This window comes from Salmo trutta, chromosome 36 (genome assembly GCF_901001165.1).
Source record: "Salmo trutta chromosome 36, fSalTru1.1, whole genome shotgun sequence".
NCBI classification, from domain to species: domain Eukaryota; kingdom Metazoa; phylum Chordata; class Actinopteri; order Salmoniformes; family Salmonidae; genus Salmo; species Salmo trutta.
The window spans coordinates 10,343,297-10,364,485 of NC_042992.1; the positions used below are offsets into that span (position 1 = coordinate 10,343,297).

Sequence of the window (21,189 nt, forward strand, 5' to 3'; positions counted from 1 at the left end):
ATGGATGGAGGGAGGAGAGGAGAGGAGGGAGGGAGGGGATGGATGGAGGAGGGGAGGTGAGAGAATGCCACTTGTTGTTGTGAGGGAAGGAGGAGGGGATGAATGGAGGAGGGGAGGTGGGAGAATGCTAATTGTTCACTGTTGTTGTGAGAGAAGGAGGAGGATATTGATGGAGGGGAGGTGGGAGAATGCCACTTGTTGACTTGTTGTTGTGAGGGAAGAAGGTATGGTGTTGACGACCAAGTGCCATTATGGGTGGAGACAAAGACGTATGACGTTGTTGATTAATATCAGACCCTAACTGAAGCTGTCTTGCTGGAGTCACTGACTCTCTTTGTTCACCAGCAGTCTGCTCCTCATTGGTTGGTTTGCCACCGTTTGCCTGCATGTCACACGGGGCCAAGTTTAGATTAGTTCATGATGGATGCTAATCAGATGCAAGAGAGAGTGAGGCTGGTTCGGTTGACATGCGGTGTGTTGCTCTGCCAAAGCATTCACCAGGCAGTATAGCCAAGGCAAGGCCTCCCCTCTTTCCTTTTAGATATGGATCAACACAAGTAGGTTTTGTTTAGAGCGCTGCCAGAGGAGGGCTGTGGTGGTCTATAGAGATGGACTTATCAGTGTCCTGACTGACTGCTGTGTTTGTGTTGGTGGTCTATAGAGATGACTTATCAGTGTCCTGACTGACTGCTGTGTTTGTGTTGGTGGTCTATAGAGATGGACTTATCAGTGTCCTGACTGACTGCTGTGTTTGTGTTGGTGGTCTATAGAGATGACTTATCAGTGTCCTGACTGACTGCTGTGTTTGTGTTGGTGGTCTATAGAGATGGACTTATCAGTGTCCTGACTGACTGCTGTGTTTGTGTTGGTGGTCTATAGAGATGGACTTATCAGTGTCCTGACTGACTGCTGTGTTTGTGTTGGTGGTCTATAGAGATGGACTTATCAGTGTCCTGACTGACTGCTGTGTTTGTGTTGGTGGTCTATAGAGATGGACTTATCAGTGTCCTGACTGACTGCTGTGTTTGTGTTGGTGGTCTATAGAGATGGACTTATCAGTGTCCTGACTGACTGCTGTGTTTGTGTTGGTGGTCTATAGAGATGGACTTATCAGTGTCCTGACTGACTGCTGTGTTTGTGTTGGTGGTCTATAGAGATGACTTATCAGTGTCCTGACTGACTGCTGTGTTTGTGTTGGTGGTCTATAGAGATGGACTTATCAGTGTCCTGACTGACTGCTGTGTTTGTGTTGGTGGTCTATAGAGATGACTTATCAGTGTCCTGACTGACTGCTGTGTTTGTGTTGGTGGTCTATAGAGATGGACTTATCAGTGTCCTGACTGACTGCTGTGTTTGTGTTGGTGGTCTATAGAGATGGACTTATCAGTGTCCTGACTGACTGCTGTGTTTGTGTTGGTGGTCTATAGAGATGGACTTATCAGTGTCCTGACTGACTGCTGTGTTTGTGTTGGTGGTCTATAGAGATGGACTTATCAGTGTCCTGACTGACTGCTGTGTTTGTGTTGGTGGTCTATAGAGATGGACTTATCAGTGTCCTGACTGACTGCTGTGTTTGTGTTGGTGGTCTATAGAGATGGACTTATCAGTGTCCTGACTGACTGCTGTGTTTGTGTTGGTGGTCTATAGAGATGGACTTATCAGTGTCCTGACTGACTGCTGTGTTTGTGTTGGTGGTCTATAGAGATGGACTTATCAGTGTCCTGACTGACTGCTGTGTTTGTGTTGGTGGTCTATAGAGATGGACTTATCAGTGTCCTGACTGACTGCTGTGTTTGGGTTGGTGGTCTATAGAGATGGACTTATCAGTGTCCTGACTGACTGCTGTGTTTGTGTTGGTGGTCTATAGAGATGGACTTATCAGTGTCCTGACTGACTGCTGTGTTTGTGTTGGTGGTCTATAGAGATGGACTTATCAGTGTCCTGACTGACTGCTGTGTTTGTGTTGGTGGTCTATAGAGATGGACTTATCAGTGTCCTGACTGACTGCTGTGTTTGGGTGTCGTAAGCCGCAGTGATGTGATGGTTCAGAGAATGAGATCAACATGGTCCACTAGGGTACAGCACCAGACACACTGAGTGTTTTAAACCAATGAAATACTGCGTAGTTACTGTGGTCCTGATCGTTTCCCCTGATCCGTGTTGTGTTTAGGCTACGGCGGTTCAGCTGTAGTAACATAGCATGTTCATTAAACTGTAATAATATTGAATGCTCTGGCTTGCTATGTAAGCAAGTATTTTTTTGTCTTTACCTTGGAGCAAAGTCCTCCATTAGGTGAATTGTTGACTGTATGTATGTACACACAGCCTATCCCTAACCTTATCCATGTAAATCTACAAATATAACTTTTTCCAGGATTTAAGTCCTCCAATAGCACTGTAGACCTATGGGCTATTTGATGAACGTTTCATCTGAATACATTTGATAACATATCTCTGTGTGAACAATACAGCACATGAGTTGAATAAATCCCATTCGGATGAAACCAAGGATACCATAACTCCTGAGCTATTGACAATTTATGATGCAGAAAATCATCTTTACCTTTGGCCTACTAAAGGTGTGTGTGTGTGTGTGTATGTGTGTGTGTGTGTGTGTGTGTGTGTGTGTGTGTGTGTGTGTGTGTGTGTGTGTGTGTGTGTTAAATAACTTACATTATTCATCTGCTGAAGTTAAGAGCTGCAAGACACAAAAACCCCACACAAAACTCCTATGACACATGCAACTAAACTCACACTTTATGGTCGATTTGGCTCGTTCTGCAATTTCCTGCTATGCATGAAATATGATCATTCATATGGCTGTGAAAGGAAGCAATAGAGATTGTTTTGGTTGTAGTCAAATAACTGGTCAGGGTAACCGTTCATCTCTCTCTTAGTACAGATCATTTATCTTGTTGTTTGACTCAAGTCCTGTCTTCAGAAAGGCTTTCTCACCCCGTTGAAGTCTGCTCAGCCAGGTTGTTATAGAGAACAATCCATATTTTATAACCTATATATAACGATTCACTGATAGGCCTACGCATCGTTTGCCGATTCAAATGTTTAAGATATGACTGCATCAGTCCCCGGACCTCAAACCCATCCAAATGTAGCATGCTTTGTCAGAGAATCGATTTAAACGTTACAAATCGCAGATTCACTGAAATGATTTGCTCATATTACTTTCTTTCTACCTTCTGAAAATACATCTCATCTCGTCCTCTTGTATCTAGATACGTGTCCAGTCCTCTTGTATCTAGATACGCGTCCAGTCCTCTTGTATCTAGATACGCATCCAGTCCTCCTGTATCTAGATACGCATCCAGTCCTCCTGTATCTAGATACGCGTCCAGTCCTCTTGTATCTAGATACGCGTCCAGTCCTCCTGTATCTAGATATACGCGTCCAGTCCTCTTGTATCTAGATACGTGTCCAGTCCTCTTGTATCTAGATACGTGTCCAGTCCTCTTGTATCTAGATACGTGTCCAGTCCTCTTGTATCTAGATACGTGTCCAGTCCTCTTGTATCTAGATACGTGTCCAGTCCTCTTGTATCTAGATACGTGTCCAGTCCTCTAGTATCTAGATACGTGTCCAGTCCTCTTGTATCTAGATACGTGTCCAGTCCTCTTGTATCTAGATACGTGTCCAGTCCTCTTGTATCTAGATACGTGTCCAGTCCTCTTGTATCTAGATACGCGTCCAGTCCTCTTGTATCTAGATACGTGTCCAGTCCTCCTGTATCTAGATACGTGTCCAGTCCTCTTGTATCTAGATACGTGTCCAGTCCTCTTGTATCTAGATACGCGTCCAGTCCTCTTGTATCTAGATACGCGTCCAGTCCTCTTGTATCTAGATACGTGTCCAGTCCTCTTGAAAGGGACAGATGCACATCCCTAATATTTGACATCCTGAATCTAAGTAAATTTGAAACCTGTTCAAAGTTGTGTGTGTGTGTGTGTGTGCTTTCGATTGACTGGGTGTTGCCTGTCGTTTTCTCCAGTTGAGAGATAATCGTGTAACAGTGTGTTTTGGAAATAATGATCTCGATCCCACTGTAAGGCTGTATGGGCGTATTGTCCTTCAACCCTCTGCTGGTGCACTTAGCCATGTGGACCTCACCCTCTCCTCCTGGCCCCTCCTCCTGGCCTCTCCTCCTGGCCCCTCCTCTTGGCCTCTCCTCCTGGCCCCTCCTCCTGGCCCCTCCTCCTGGCCTCTCCTCCTGGCCTCTCCTCCTGGCCTCTCCTCCTGGCCTCTCCTCCTGGCCCCTCCTCCTGGCCCCTCCTCCTGGCCTCTCCTCCTGGCCTCTCCTCCTGGCCCCTCCTCCTGGCCCCTCCTCCTGGCCTCTCTTCCTGGCCTCTCCTTAAACCCTCTGCATGGTGTGTGTGTGTGTGTTGATGTCTTTACTAACAGCCGCACAAAGACAAGTGTGTGTGTGTGTGTGTGTGTGTGTATACACACTATTGCTGTGCCCAGCTGAGTTGTTTAGTAGCAAGTGGACGTGCTGCATTGTGCTTTGCATTATTGTTACTGCGGGTAGTTGTTTCCAGAATGTCCAGGGAGATGCTTTCTTATGCAAAGAAAATGACCTGTCGTCACCACTGGAGCACTGCACTAGCCAGTCAGTCAGCTAGAGCAGCCACCTTCACACAAACGAAGCGGACTGGCTAGGAAAAACTCCCTAAAAAGGCAGGAACCTAGGAAGAAACCTAGAGAGGAACCAGGCTCTGAGGGGGGGCCAGACCTCTTCTGGCTGTGCCGGGTGGAGTTTATAACAGTACATAGCCAAGATGTTCAAATGTTCATAGATGACCAGCAGGGTCAAATAATAATAATCACAGTGGTTGTAGAGGGTGCAACAGGTCAGCACCTCAGGAGTAAATGTCAGTTGGCTTTTCACAGCTGATCATTCAGGGTTAGAGACAGCAGGTGCAGTAGAGAGAGAGAGAGTCGAAAACAGCAGATCCGGGACAAGGTAGCACGTCCGGCGAACAGGTCAGGGTTCCATAGCCGCAGGCAGAACAGTTGAAACTGCAGCAGGTGGACTGGGGACAGCAAGGAGTCATCAGGCCAGGTAGTCCCGAGGCATGGTCCTAGGGCTCAGGTCTTCCGAGGGAAGAGAGAGAAGGTTAGAGGGAGCATACTTAAATTCACACAGAACACCGGATAAGACAGGATAAATACTACAGATATAACAGACTGATCCTAGCCCCCGACACATAAACTATTGCAGCATAGATACTGGAGGCTGAGACAGGAGTAGTCGGGAGACACTGGCCCCGTTCGATAATACCCCCGGACAGGGCCAACCAGGCAGGATATAACCCCACCCACTTTTCCAAAGCACAGCCCCCACACCACTAGAGGGATATCTTCAGAACGCCAACTTACTACCCTGAGACAAGGCCGGGTATAGCCCACAAAGATCTCCCCATGGCACGAACCTGAGGGGGCGCCAACCCTGACAGGAAGATCACATCAGTGACTCAACCCACTCAAGTGACGTACCCCTCCTAGGGACGGCATGGAAGAGCACCAGTAAGCCAGTGACTCAGCCCCTGTAATAGGGTAAGGACAGAAAATCCCAGTGGAGAGAGGGGAACTGGCCAGGCAGAGACAGTTAGGGCGGTTTGTCACTCCAGTGCCTTTCCGTTCACCTTCACACCCCTGGGCCAGACTACACTCAATCATAGGACCTACTGAAGAGATGAGTCTTCAGTAAAGACTTAAAGGTTGAGACCGAGTCTGTGTCTCTCACATGGATAGGCAGACCATTCCATAAAAATGGAGCTCTATAGGAGAAAGCCCTGCCTCCAGCTGTTTGTTTAGACATTCTAGGGACAATTAGGAGGCCTGCGTCTTGTGACCATAGCGTACGTGTAGGTATGTACGGCAGGACCAAATCAGAGAGATAGGTAGGAGCAAGCCCATGTAATGCTTTTAGGTTAGCAGTAAAACCTTGAAATCAGCCCTAGCCTTAACAGGAAGCCAAAAAGTTTGGACAGAAAGTTTCTGATTTATGCAATGTTACGTAGATGGATAAAAGCTGTCCTTGAAACAGTCTTGATCTGTTCGTCAAAAGAGAGATCAGGGTCCAGAGTAACGCTGAGGTCCTTCAGTTTTATTTGAGACGACTGTAGAACCATCAAAATTAATTGTCAGATCCGACATAAGATCTCTTTGTTTTTTGGGACCTAGAACTAGCATCTCTGTTTTGTCCGAGTTTAAAAGTAAAACATTTTCCGCCATCCACTTCCTTATATCTGAAACACATGCTTCCAGGGATGGCAATTTTGGGGCTTCACAATGTTTCATCGAAATGTACAGCTGTGTATCGTCCGCAAAGCAGTGAAAGTTACCATTATGTTTCCGAATGACATCACCAAGAGGTAAAATATATAGTGAAAACAATAGTGGTCCAAAAACGGAACCTTGAGGAACACCAAAACTTACAGTTGATTTGTCAGAAGACAAACCATCCACAGAGACAAACTGATATCTTTCCGACAGATAAGATCTAAACCAGGCCAGAACTTGTCCGTGTAGACCGATTTGGGTTTCCAATCTCTCCAAAAGAATGTGGTGATCGATGGTAACAAAAGCAGCACAAAGGTCTAGGAGCAGGAGGACAGATGCAGAGCCTTGGTCTGACGCCATTTAAAGGTAATTTACCACCTTCACGAGTGCAGTCTCAGTGCTATGATGGGGTCTAAAACTAGACTGAAGTGTTTTGTATACGAAACTGTTTGTATACATTGTTTGTCTTCAGGAAGGCAGTGAGTTGCTGTGCAACAATTTTTTCAAAATCTTTTGAGAGGAATGGAAGATTCGATATAGGCCGATTTTTAAATTTTTTTTTTTTTTATATTTTCTGGGTCAAGGTTTGGCTTTTTCAAGAGTGCCACTGCCACTTTCAGTGAGTTTGGTACACATCCGGTGGATAGGGACATTTATTATGTTCAACAAAGGAGGGCCAAGCACAGGAAGCAGCTCTTTCAGTATTTTAGTTGGAATAGGGTCCAGTATGCAGCTTGAAGGTTTAGAGGCCATGACTATTTTCATCAATATGTCAAGAGATATAGTATTAAAAAACTTGAGTGTCTATTTTGATCATAGATCCTGGCAGTGTTGTGCAGACTCAGGACAACTGAGCTGTGGAGAAATACGCAGGTTCATGGAGGAGTCATGATCTTTTCGTCAAAGAAGTTAGTGGATTTATCACTGCCGACGTGAAAGCCATCCTCTTGGGGAATGCTGCTTTTTAGTTAGCTTTGCGACAGTATCTAAAATACATTTTGTATTGTTCTTATTCTCCTCAATTAAGTTGGAAAAATAGGATGATCGACCAGCAGTGAGGGCTCTTCGATACTGCACGGTACTGTCTTTCCATGCTAATTGGAAGACTTCCAGTTTGGTGTAGCGACATTTCCGTTCCAATTTCCTGGAAGCTTGCTTCATGGCTCTGTATTTTCTGTATACCAGGGAGCTAGTTTATAATGACAAATGTTTTTTTTTTTTAGTAGTGCGACTACATCTAGGGTTAAATTGAGTTCCTCAGTTAGGTGGTTAACCAATTTTTGTACTCTAACGTCCTTGGGTAGGTGGAAGGTCATCTAGGAATCTTTAGGTTGTCCGAGAATTTATAGCACGGCTTTTTATGATCCTTGGTTGGGGTCTGAGCAGATTATTTGTTGCGATTGCAAATGTAATAAAATGGTGGTCCGATAGTCCAGGATTATGAGGAAAAACGTTAAGATCCACAATATTTATTCCACGCGACAAAACTAGGTCCAGAGTATGACTGTGGCAGTGAGTAGGTCATGAGACATGTTGGACAAATCCCACTGAGTCGATGATGTCTCCGAAAGTCTTTTGGAGTGGGTCTGTGGAATTTTCCATGTGAATATTAAAGTCACCAAAAATGTGAATATCTGCGATGACTACAAGATCCGATAGGAAGTCAGGGAACTCAGTGAGGAACACTCTATACGGCCCAGGAGGCCTGTAAACAGTAGCAATAAAAGTGATTGAGTAGGCTGCATAGATTTCATGACTAGAAGCTCGAAAGATGAAAATGCAGTAATTTGTTTATTTTTTATAAATTGAAATTTGCTAGCGTATGTGCTAGCAACACCACCGCTTTTGCGGGATGCACCGGGGATGTCTGTGGAAGCACAAAAAGTAAATCCCACATTTTAAAAGTGAAACACTCATTAACGTACATCCGGTTGTTGTCAGCTCAACACTAGCAACACTACAAAACGGTCTGGAAGTGTGAGTATTAGCTAGAACGAGTGTGTATACACTGCATTGTGGGTAATGCTGTACCAAATGGCACATAGGATACTATATGCCTATCCAATGAAAAGCAGGGACTGGGTGGTTAAAATGTCAGGTGATCTTTACAATACACATCACCTTACATTTTTAGCCTCCCAGAGTCCCAGTCTTTACTAGTTAGCCTGCTGTACATGTCTCTGAGGTAACCCAGTCATACCCGTTATCCCTCTGCAGCAGAGCTCCTGGAACGGCCGAGGGAACGGGGCTCCTCTGCAGAGCCAGACCATGGAGGCCCAGAAGGGGGAGGCCAACTCCCTGAGCCCAGAGGCGTTGAAGGGGGAGCGGGGAGCAGACGGAAGGAGGACGGTGCGCCCCCTTGAGGGTCCAGAGAGGGACCACACCCGCTCTGTTTCCCTGCTGGAGCAGAAACGCAAGGTGGTGTCATCCAGCATTGATGTGCCCCACGTCAGGTAAGACAAACTGTGTGTGTGGTGGGTGGATGGATGCATTGATAGGGTGTGTGTGTGTGTGTATCTTCCATTCCTGTCACTGTCCCTTACTGGATGACCCTCAGAACACATCCACGCTCATGAAGTAGCATAACCACGACTGCTAAATAGCTAGCCATTTCACATTGTGTGTGTGTGTGCGTGTGTGCGTGCGTGTCTCGTTGGGTGCGCAAGTTCAACTTCTTTCTACCAGTAGTCAGGGAGTATTGTAGGATCGGTGTTTGATTGATTGCAGTCATTCCTCAAGGATCTTTGGTTTCAGGTCATTACCCAGGGATCTTTGGTTTGAGGTCATTACCCAGGGATCTTTGCTTTGAGGTCATTACCCAGGGATCTTTGCTTTGAGGTCATTACCCAGGGATCTTTGCTTTGAGGTCATTACCCAGGGATCTTTGCTTTGAGGTCATTACCCAGGAATCTGTTAAACTATACAATACGTCACCGTTTAAAGTACTTTTACAGGAATCTGTTTTGGCTGGACTGCATATGGCTTTAATGTATACAATCATGTAGGCCTTACACTGTAGTGATTCAATAAATATACTGTACATCAAATAGATTCATAATGCAATGCAGCATTAAAGCTATTTAATAATGTTATCCTCATCTTCAGCCCAAGGATTGTAGCTATATAGATGATCAGTATTGTAAATTGCCATGTTTGTACCACATTGATTTCACAAGCGGTTTATTGAATGCATATGCTTTATGTTGGCAAGACTGTATCTGTAGGTCATATGATCACTAGCCCATCCCGTCTAGATGTAGATTATAAAGACATTGAGTCCTGAGTGGGGACTTACCAACCATGGATATGTGCAAAATAAGCATTACATTCTGCTTAAGAACACTAATCATCGTACCCCCTCCCCCGCTGGGAGAACGAGGTCATCACGGTCCTTCAGGTGGTGGTGGTGGGGAGGTGAAAGGTCATCAGATTGTTTCTACTCCCACAGATTTATGCTCATTGTTTGAAAGAAATGAAAGTGTTTATTGCACAAGTGAGCCCATAGGTTAATCAGCAAGCGTGGTGGAATTGCCATGCTCATTGGCTGAAGTTAATAGGTCGAATGACATTCCTCACACTTACTAATGGTAGAGGAGGAGGAGAGACGTGACGCTATGCTGAGGTGGTAACATTATGACACTACCCTATAAATACCTGCTATGCTAATGAGGTAACATTATGGCACTACCCTATAAATACCTGCTATGCTAATGAGGTAACATTATGACACTACCCTATAAATACCTGCTATGCTGAGGTGGTAACATTATGACACTACCCTATAAATACCTGCTATGCTTATGAGGTAACATTATAATGACTACCCTATAAATACCTGCTATGCTGATGAGGTAACATTATGGCACTACCCTATAAATACCTGCTATGCTAATGAGGTAACATTATAATGACTACCCTATAAATACCTGCTATGCTAATGAGGTAACATTATGACACTACCCTATAAATACCTGCTATGCTGATGAGGTAACATTATGGCACTACCCTATAAATACCTGCTATGCTGATGAGGTAACATTATGACACTACCCTATAAATACCTGCTATGCTAATGAGGTAACATTATGACACTACCCTATAAATACCTGCTATGCTAATGAGGTAACATTATAATGACTACCCTATAAATACCTGCTATGCTAATGAGGTAACATTATGACACTACCCTATAAATACCTGCTATGCTAATGAGGTAACATTATGACACTACCCTATAAATACCTGCTCTGCTGATGAGGTAACATTATGACACTACCCTATAAATACCTGCTCTGCTGAGGTGGTAACATTATGACACTACCCTATAAATACCTGCTATGCTAATGAGGTAACATTATGACACTACCCTATAAATACCTGCTATGCTAATGAGGTAACATTATGGCACTACCCTATAAATACCTGCTATGCTAATGAGGTAACATTATGGCACTACCCTATAAATACCTGCTATGGTGATGAGGTAACATTATGACACTACCCTATAAATACCTGCTATGCTAATGAGGTAACATTATGACACTACCCTATAAATACCTGCTCTGCTGATGAGGTAACATTATGACACTACCCTATAAATACCTGCTCTGCTGAGGTGGTAACATTATGACACTACCCTATAAATACCTGCTATGCTAATGAGGTAACATTATGACACTACCCTATAAATACCTGCTATGCTAATGAGGTAACATTATGGCACTACCCTATAAATACCTGCTATGGTGATGAGGTAACATTATGACACTACCCTATAAATACCTGCTATGCTAATGAGGTAACATTATGACACTACCCTATAAATACCTGCTATGCTAATGAGGTAAGATAGGAAGCGATGTGGGTTTACTAAAATGAATTAAAAGTGACGAGCCATTCAGACCAGCCGTCCTGAGTTTAACGTTGGTAACAACATTATAGTGTTATTGTCCGTGTGTGGTCAGCATAAACTGCTTTTTCTCAGCTCCCACTGCTACTCCGGAGCAATTCAACGTTATAAGTGTGTTTTCATGATGGTTAAAATGCGATCTAATAAAGGAAAGACACACTTTGACCATTAAATGTAAAACACTCATCTACTATAAAATATCCCAGTGTTATCGAGCTAGGCCTATACGCTAGGCATTATTTCTCCTTTAGACGGGAGATGGCTGACATCCATTTAGTGCTCTTTGTAAAACTACAATACACACACACACACACACACACACAACTTTATTTCATTATTTGTTAATTGATGGATTATTGATTTGGCTTTCACATTACTTGTCTCTTTTAAACGATTAAAGTTAAAATATCTCTGTTAGGATCGAATGTATTTTGATGGATAAACCAAGGAAGGTCTTCATTACACCTGCCTCATCATACTAGGAACAGTGATCATATTGACATATTTATTGGCATCACTGGATGGCTTATTGATCACCTCCATCCCTCTGCGTCTCTTCACCTCCATCCCTCTGCGTCTCTTCACCTCCATCCCTCTGCGTCTCTTCACCTCCATCCCTCTGCGTCTCTTCACCTCCATCCCTCTGCGTCTCTTCACCTCCATCCCTCTGCGTCTCTTCACCTCCATCCCTCTGCGTCTCTTCACCTCCATCCCTCTGCGTCTCTTCACCTCCATCCCTCTGCGTCTCTTCACCTCCATCCCTCTGCATCTCTTCACCTCCATCCCTCTGCATCTCTTCACCTCCATCCCTCTGCGTCTCTTCACCTCCATCCCTCTGCATCTCTTCACCTCCATCCCTCTGCGTCTCTTCACCTCGTTATTTTTTTCTCCCATGAGAACACAGCTGTTGATTCTCCATATCCGTCTGTCTTGTTTGTCCTGCATTGGAGAGGAATGTTTTACATATGGAGACTGACCCCTATCTGGTGAACACAAACTGCTAGATACGGAGGCTGAAGAAATTCGGTTTGGCCCCTAAGACCCTCAGGAACTTCTACAGGTGCACAATGAGAGCATCCTGTCGGGCTGTATCGCCGCCTGGTACGGCAACTGCACCGTCCGCAACCGCAGGGCTCTGTCACAGGAAGGCCGAGAAGATCATCAAGGACCTCAGCCACCCGAGCCACGACCTCTTCACCCCACTACCATCTAGAAGATCATCAAGGACCTCAGCCACCCGAGCCACGACCTCTTCACCCCACTACCATCTAGAAGATCATCAAGGACCTCAGCCACCCGAGCCACGACCTCTTCACCCCACTACCATCTAGAAGGTGGAGACAGTACAGGTGTATCAAAGCTTAGACCGAGAGACTGAAAAACAGCTTCTTCCTCCAGGCCATCAGACTGTTAAATAGTCACCATTAGCCAGCCTCCACCCAATGCCCTGCCCTGAACATTAGTCACTGTTACTAGCTAGCTACCACCCGGTACTCTACCCTGCACCTTAGTCACTGTTACTAGCTAGCTACCACCCGGTACTCTACCCTGCACCTTAGTCACTGTTACTAGCTAGCTACCACCCGGTTACTCTACCCTGCACCTTAGTCACTGTTACTAGCTAGCTACCACCCGGTTACTCTACCCTGCACCTTAGTCACTGTTACTAGCTAGCTACCACCCGGTACTCTACCCTGCACCTTAGTCACTGTTACTAGCTAGCTACCACCCGGTACTCTACCCTGCACCTTAGTCACTGTTACTAGCTAGCTACCACCCGGTACTCTACCCTGAACATTAGTCACTGTTACTAGCTAGCTACCACCCGGTACTCTACCCTGCACCTTAGTCACTGTTACTAGCTAGCTACCACCCGGTTACTCTACCCTGCACCTTAGTCACTGTTACTAGCTAGCTACCACCCGGTTACTCTACCCTGCACCTTAGTCACTGTTACTAGCTAGCTACCACCCGGTTACTCTACCCTGCACCTTAGTCACTGTTACTAGCTAGCTACCACCCGGTTACTCTACCCTGCACCTTAGTCACTGTTACTAGCTAGCTACCACCCGGTTACTCTACCCTGCACCTTAGTCACTGTTACTAGCTAGCTACCACCCGGTTACTCTACCCTGCACCTTAGAGACCCTATGTACATAGTCATTGAACACTGGTCATTTTTAATCATGTTTACATACTGTTTTACTCACTTCATATTTATATACTGTATTCTAGTCAAGGATCATCCTATATAACTACTGCTGTACACACCTTTTCTATTCATATATAGTCCATAATGTCTATACACACCATCCATATATAACTACTGCTGTACACAACCTTTCTATTCATATACAGTCCATAATGTCTGTACACACCATCCATATATAACTACTGTCTATACACACCTTTTCTATTCATATACTGTCCATAATGTCTACACACACCATCCATATATAACTACTGTCTATACACAACCTTTCTATTCATATACAGTCCATAATGTCTATACACACCATCCATATATAACTACTGTCTATACACACCTTTTCTATTCATATACTGTCCATACTGTCTATACACACCATCCATATATAACTACTGCTGTACACAACTTTTTCTATTCATATACAGTCCATAATGTCTGTACACACCGTCCATATATAACTACTGTCTATACACAACTTTTTCTATTCATATACAGTCCATAATGTCTACACACACCGTCCTATACATATACAGTGTATTTATATTCCGGACTCTGACTTTGCTTGTTCTAATATTTCTATATTTCTTAATTCCTTTATTTTTTGGATTTGTGTGTATTGTTAGGTATTACTGTACTGTTGAAGTGTGTATTGTTAGGTATTACTGTACTGTTGAAGTGTGTATTGTTAGGTATTACTGTACTGTTGAAGTGTGTATTGTTAGGTATTACTGTACTGTTGAAGTGTGTATTGTTAGGTATTACTGTACTGTTGAAGTGTGTATTGTTAGGTATTACTGTACTGTTGAAGTGTGTATTGTTAGGTATTACTGTACTGTTGAAGTGTGTATTGTTAGGTATTACTGTTACTGTTGAAGTGTGTATTGTTAGGTATTACTGTACTGTTGAAGTGTGTATTGTTAGGTATTACTGTACTGTTGAAGTGTGTATTGTTAGGTATTACTGTACTGTTGAAGTGTGTATTGTTAGGTATTACTGTACTGTTGAAGTGTGTATTGTTAGGTATTACTGTACTGTTGAAGTGTGTATTGTTAGGTATTACTGTACTGTTGAAGTGTGTATTGTTAGGTATTACTGTACTGTTGAAGTGTGTATTGTTAGGTATTACTGTACTGTTGAAGTGTGTATTGTTAGGTATTACTGTACTGTTGAAGTGTGTATTGTTAGGTATTACTGTACTGTTGAAGTGTGTATTGTTAGGTATTACTGTTACTGTTGAAGTTAGAAACATAAGCATGTTGCTACATCTGTGATAATATCTGCAAAATGTGTCACGACCAGTAACATTTTATTTACACACACACACACACACACACACACACACACACACACCAATACACACACACACAGACATGCACGTGCATGCATGCACCAATACACACACACGAGGAGAGGAGAAAATGTGCGTAAGAAATTAAATAATAATAATTGCTATTCAACGGTTATTATGGAGACCGTGGTCATTTGGCTGGTCAAATACCGTCCTTCATAATTCCATGACCGTCACAGCCCTAATGCCATTAGATGAACAGTGAGAGCAGAATCTGCTCTAGTAGCCTGGCCCAGATGTCCTTGAACAGTCAAAAAGGCCTCTGCATCTGCAATCTCCATCTTTGTTCCAGTCGGAATTTGCCACGCAACGTTTTGGGTGGACTCTAAATGGATAATGTGGCTACCTCATGCTGCTAGAAACCTTTAATCTAGCCATGTTGGTCTCTGTGCTATGGTTTCCCTCTTCCCACAATGCACATGTTGTATTTAATTTTTCAAAAGTCTCATATGCAAACGGATATCTACAGATGAAATGTTAAGTGTCTGTAGTGGATAGGCCAGTTGTGAAACTTCAATGGTTGTAATCTCCTTTATTCATGTTCCATTCTACCAGGTGGTTACCCTGATATCCAGCAGCCAAGTAATTCCTTTTGTGAGGGCCATTCTAGAGTGCATTCTATAATGTGACAATGCCCAATTAAACCCCCACCCAATCCCAAGCAGGTTTCAATTCATCACTCAAAAGAAGAAGGGAGAAAAAAAAGGAATTATCCTCTCCCCTTACTTGGCTGTAGGCTATAGGATCTCCGACGCTGTCTAATAGCTTAAGCACACTCTCAGACTGAAATTAATGGGAGTGGAGAGAGACAATTCTGTCTGGGGCTTCAATAGGAACAGGTTCGAGTTCCTCTTCCTCAGTGACCTCTCCCCAGTGCAGGACCATTATTGCCTTCAGATTAATGTCCACACACCTGTGACTGATTTCTGCTGCGAACGTTAGACGCTTTCAAGGGGAATAAACGCTTCTGCCACCACCATAGTAACTGTTAGTAACCTTTATCCCATAATGGGGGCTTGGGCAAGAGAGGGAAGGGGAGAGGGAGGGAATGATAGAGCAAGAATGCCTGAGGAATTGTTTTGAATCAATTCCCAGAGCAGTGTGAATTTGAGGTTTTAAACTGCGTTTCTTTCAAAGTTGTGATTTACAAGACAACTGCCGCGATGTTTGCTGCTGGTGCTCCAGTCCACAGTAACCTACAGAAGACGGTCACCTCAGTGGAGTATACAGTTCCTTCAGAAAGTATTCATACCGCTTGACTTATTCCACATTTTGTTGTGTTACAGCCTGAATTCAAAATTGATTAAATCTTTTTTTTTCTTCACCCATCTACACACAATAACCCATAATGAAAAAGTGAAAACATGTTTTTAGAAGAAAAAAATGATAATGTGCTAATGAAATACAGAAATATCTTATTTACGTATGTATTCACATCCCTTTGCTGTGACACTCCAAATTGAGCTAAGGTGCATCCAATTTTCTTTGGTCATCCTTGATGTCACTACAACTTGATTGGAACAGTGTATCTCAAATTTGCACACACAGTAACCAAAAATCTCAAATTTGCACACCTTTGACATATTTTACATTTTAGAGTGGCCAGACGGAAGTCACTCCTGAGAAAAAGGCACATTACAGCACGCCTGGAGTTTGTAAAAAACTCTGAGATCATAAGGCAAAAGATTTTGTTGTCTGATGAGACAAAAATGTTACTATTTGTCCTGAATGCAAAGCGCAAGGTCTGGAGAAAACCAGGCACAACCAGGCACAACCAGGCATAGCTCATCACCCATCTAACACCATCAAATCAAATGTTATTAGTGACATGCGCCGAATACAACAGATGTAGACCTTACTGTGAAATGCTTACTTACGAGCCCCTAACCAACAATGCAGTTTAAAAAATAAGAATAAGAATAAGAAATAAAAGGAACAAGTAATTAAAGAGCAGCAGTAAAATAACAATAGCGAGACTATATACAGGGGGTACCGGTACAGAGTCAATGTGCGGAGGCACCGGTTAATTGAGGTAATATGTACATGTAGGTAGAGTTATTAAAATGACACAGAGTGGCAGCAGTGTAAAAGAGGAGGAGGGGGGTGCAATGCAAATAGTCTGGGTAGCCATTTGATTAGCTGTTCAGGAGTCTTATGGCTTGGGGGATAGAAGCTGTTTAAAATCCTCTTGGACCTAGACTTGGCGCTCTGGTACTGCTTGCCGTGTGGTAGCAGAGAGAACAGACCCAAAATGTATGACTTGGGTGGCTGGACTCTGACAATTTTTCCTCTGACACGGCCTGGTATAGAGGTCCTGGATGGCAGGACGTTTGGCCCTGGTGATGTACTGGGCCTGAAAATCTGCAAGGAAGAATGAGAGAAAATCCCCAAATCCAGATGTGCAAAGCTGATACAGACCCAATACCCAAGACGACTCAAAGCTGATACAGACCCAATACCCAAGACGACTCAAAGCTGATACAGACCCAATACCCAAGACGACTCAAAGCTGATACAGACCCAATACCCAAGACGACTCAAAGCTGATACAGACCCAATACCCAAGACGACTCAAAGCTGATACAGACCCAATACCCAAGACGACTCAAAGCTGATACAGACCCAATACCCAAGACGACTCAAAGCTGATACAGACCCAATACCCAAGACGACTCAAAGATGATACAGACAAACCCAAGACGACTCAAAGCTGATACAGACATACCCAAGACGAGTCAAAGCTGTAATCGCTGCCAAAGGTGCTTCTACAAAGTATTGACTCAGGGTTGTGAATACTTATGTCAATGAAATTTCTATATTTAATTTTCAATATATTTGCAAACATTTCTAAAAACATGTTTTCACTTTGTCATTATGGGGTGCATCCTGTAACACAACAAAATGTGGAATAAGTCAATGGATATGAATACTTTCCAAAGGCTCTGTAGACCTACCTGGAAGTGCTGTAGTGTGTTAAATTACTATAGAATAGAGAAAAGAATGTATGGCGCTGGTTATGGTAAAAATTACCTGAGGGCCTCTGGCGGTCTGGGTACCTTTAATTCACACACGTACACTGCCTTCAGAAAGTATTCATACCCCTTGACTTATTCCACATTTCGTTGTGTTACAGCCCGACTTCAAAATAGGTTAACCTCTCTGGCGCATGTGGGACGAACTCGTCCCACCTACGTAACAGCCACTGAAATCCAGTGGCGCGATTTTTGAATCGTTAGAAATACTATTACTTCAATTTCTCAAACATATGACTATTTTACAGCTATTTAAAGACAAGAATCTCGTTAATCTAACCCCACTGTCCGATTTCAAAAAGGCTTTACAATGAAAGCAAAACATTAAATTATGTCAGCAGAGTGCCCAGCCAGAAATAATCAGACACCCATTTTTCAAGCTAGCATATCATGTCACATAAACCCAAACCACAGCTAAATGCAGCACTAACCTTTTATGATCTTCATCAGATGACACACCTAGGACATTGTGTTATACAATACATGCATGTCTGTTCAATCAAGTTCATATTTATATCAAAAAACATCTTTTTACATTAGCATGTGACGTTCAGAAAAAGCATAACCCCCGCAAACTTCCGGGGAATTTACTAACAGTTTGCTAAATTACTCACGATAAACGTTCACAAAAAGCATAACAATTATTTTAAGAATTATAGATACATTACTCCTCTATGCACTCGATATGTCCGATTTTAAAATAGCTTTTCGGATGAAGCACATTTTGCAATAATCTAAGTACATAGCCCGGCATCACAGGGCTAGCTATTTAGACACCCACCCAGGTCAGCCTCCACCAAAATCACATTTCCTATAAGAAAAATGTTCTTACCTTGCTTGTTCTTCGTCAGAATACACTGCCAGGACTTCTACTTCAATAACAAATGTTGGTTTGGTCCCAAATAATCCATCGTTATATCCAAACAGCGACGTTTTGTTCGTGAGTTCTAGACACTATCAGAATGCTACATCACGGTCTTGCGCATGGCGCATTGGCGTGACAAAAAATGTCTAAATATTCCATTACCGTACTTCGAAGCATGTCAACCGCTGTTTAAAACCAATTTTTATGCCATTTATCTCGTAGAAAAGTGATAATATTCCAACCGGGAATATGCATTGAGCCTAAACAGCCGAATAAAATTTCTCCTCAGGAGCGAATCGTGCACGCGCCTCATTCAAAGGTCCTCTGAGCCGCCACTTACCAAAGGCGATAATGTGTTTCAGCCTGAGGCTGCCTCGTCAACCGTCAGGTATTTCCCGGGTTCTGAGAGCCTATCGGAGCCCTGGGAATTGTCACGTTACAGCTAAGATCCTTACTTTTCAATAAACAGATGCAAGACGCACGACTCCTTGTCAGACAGGGTACTTCCTGCTTGAAACCTTGTCAGGTTTTTGCCTGCCATAGGAGTTCTGTTATACTCACAGACACCATTCAAACAGTTTTAGAAAATTCAGAGTGTTTTCTATCCAAACCTGAACAATAATATGCATATTCTAGCTTCTGAGTTGGTGTAGGAGGCAGTTACAAATGGGCACATATTTTTTCCAAAATTCTCAATACTGCCCCCTAGCCCAAACAGGTTAAAAAAAAACCATATTTGATCCATCTACACACAATCCCACCGAGATTGACAAAGTGAAAACATGTTTTTAGAATATTTAGCAAATGAATTGAAAATTAAATGAAATATCTAATTTAAATAAGTATTCACACCCCTGAGTTAATAAATGGCAGTAATTACAGCGGTGAGTCTTTCTGGGTAAGTCTATAAGAGTGATTACAGCTGTGAGTCTTTCTGGGTAAGTCTATAAGAGTGATTACAGCTGTGAGTCTTTCTGGGTAAGTCTATAAGAGTGATTACAGCTGTGAGTCTTTCTGGGTAAGTCTATAAGAGTGATTACAGCTGTGAGTCTTTCTGGGTAAGTCTATAGGAGCTTTGCACAACTGGATTGCACAATATTTGTTAAAAAATTCTTCAAGCTCATTGCAAGTTGGTTGTTGCTCATTGCTACATAGCCATTTTCAGGTCTTGCCTTAGATTTTCAAGCTGACTTAAGTCAAAACTGTAACTAGGCCACTCAGGAACATTCAATGCCGTCTTGGTAAGCAACTCCAGTGTGTTTTAAGTTATTGTCCTACTGAAAGGTACATTTTGTCTGTTGAAAGCAGACTGAACCATGTTTTCCTGTAGGATTTTGCCTGTGCTTGCTTAGCTCTATTCCGTTTCTTTTTATACAAAAAAACTCCAGTCCTTGATGATGACAAGCATACCCATAACATGATGCAGCCACCACTATGCTTGAAAATATGAAGAGTGGTACTCAGTAATGTGTTGGATTTGCCTCAAACATAACGCTTTGTATTTATGGACATAAAGTTAATTTCTTTGCTACATTTTTTGCAGTTTTGTTTTAGTGCCTTGTTGCAAGCAGGATGCATGTTTTTGTATTTAAAAAAAATTCTATACAGACTTCTTTTCACTCTGTCGTTTAGGTTAGTATTGTAGAGTAAATACAATGTTGTTTATCCATCCTCAGTTTTCTCCTATTATAGCCATTAAACTGTGTAACCTTTTTTAAAGTCACCATTGGCCTCATGGTAAAATCCCTGAGCGGTTTCCTTCCTCTCCATTAACTGAGTTAGGAAGAACGCCTGTATCTTTGTAATGACTGGGTGTATTGATACACCATCCAAAGTGTAATTACTTATCTACCTCTTTGCGAGACATTGGAAAACCACCCTGGTCTTTGTTGTTGTTGAATCTGTGTTTGAAATTCACTGCTCGACTGAGGGACCTTAGAATTATCTGTATGTGTGGGGAACAGAGATGAGGTAGTCATCGGGGGAGGGTGTGGCTCAGTTGGTAGAGCATGGTGTTTGCAACGTGTTTACAACGCCAGGGTTGTGGGTTCAATTCCCATGGGGGACCAGTACGGAAGAAAAAAAATGTATGAAATGTATGCATTCACTACTGTAAGTCGCTCTGGATAAGAGTGTCTGCTAAATGACTAAAATGTAAAAAAAAAAAAAAAAAAAAATCATATTTAACACAGTTATTGCATACAGAGTGAGTCCATGCAACTTATTATGTGACTTGGTAAGCACATTTTTACTCTTGAACCTATTTAAGCTCCTTGCCATAACAAAGGGGTTGAATACTTATTGACTAAAGACATTTCAGCTTTTCATTTTTAATGAATTTGTAAGTGACACAAAACCGCAATTGAATCCATTTGAAATCCCAATTTGGAAAAAGTCAAGGGGTGTGAATACTTTCTGAAGGCACTGTACATGTCAGCTATTCTGTACATCTCATTTATTGTATTGAGTAGGTTAGCTCATCATATTTCTTCACACCATGAACCTTCTGTACAATCAACACTCTACTAT

The 21,189-nt window shown here is 42.8% G+C and overlaps 1 protein-coding gene across 1 annotated transcript in view; it reads left to right on the forward strand.

Moving 5' to 3' along the window:
• The window catches only part of LOC115175374 (zinc finger protein 704), a 70,636-nt gene that overhangs the window by 6,195 nt on the left and 43,252 nt on the right, over positions 1-21,189 (forward strand). The window contains exon 2 of the mRNA XM_029734600.1: positions 8,515-8,750. Coding sequence (XP_029590460.1) covers positions 8,515-8,750 — 236 coding nt within the window. The remainder of the gene's footprint in view (positions 1-8,514; positions 8,751-21,189) is intronic.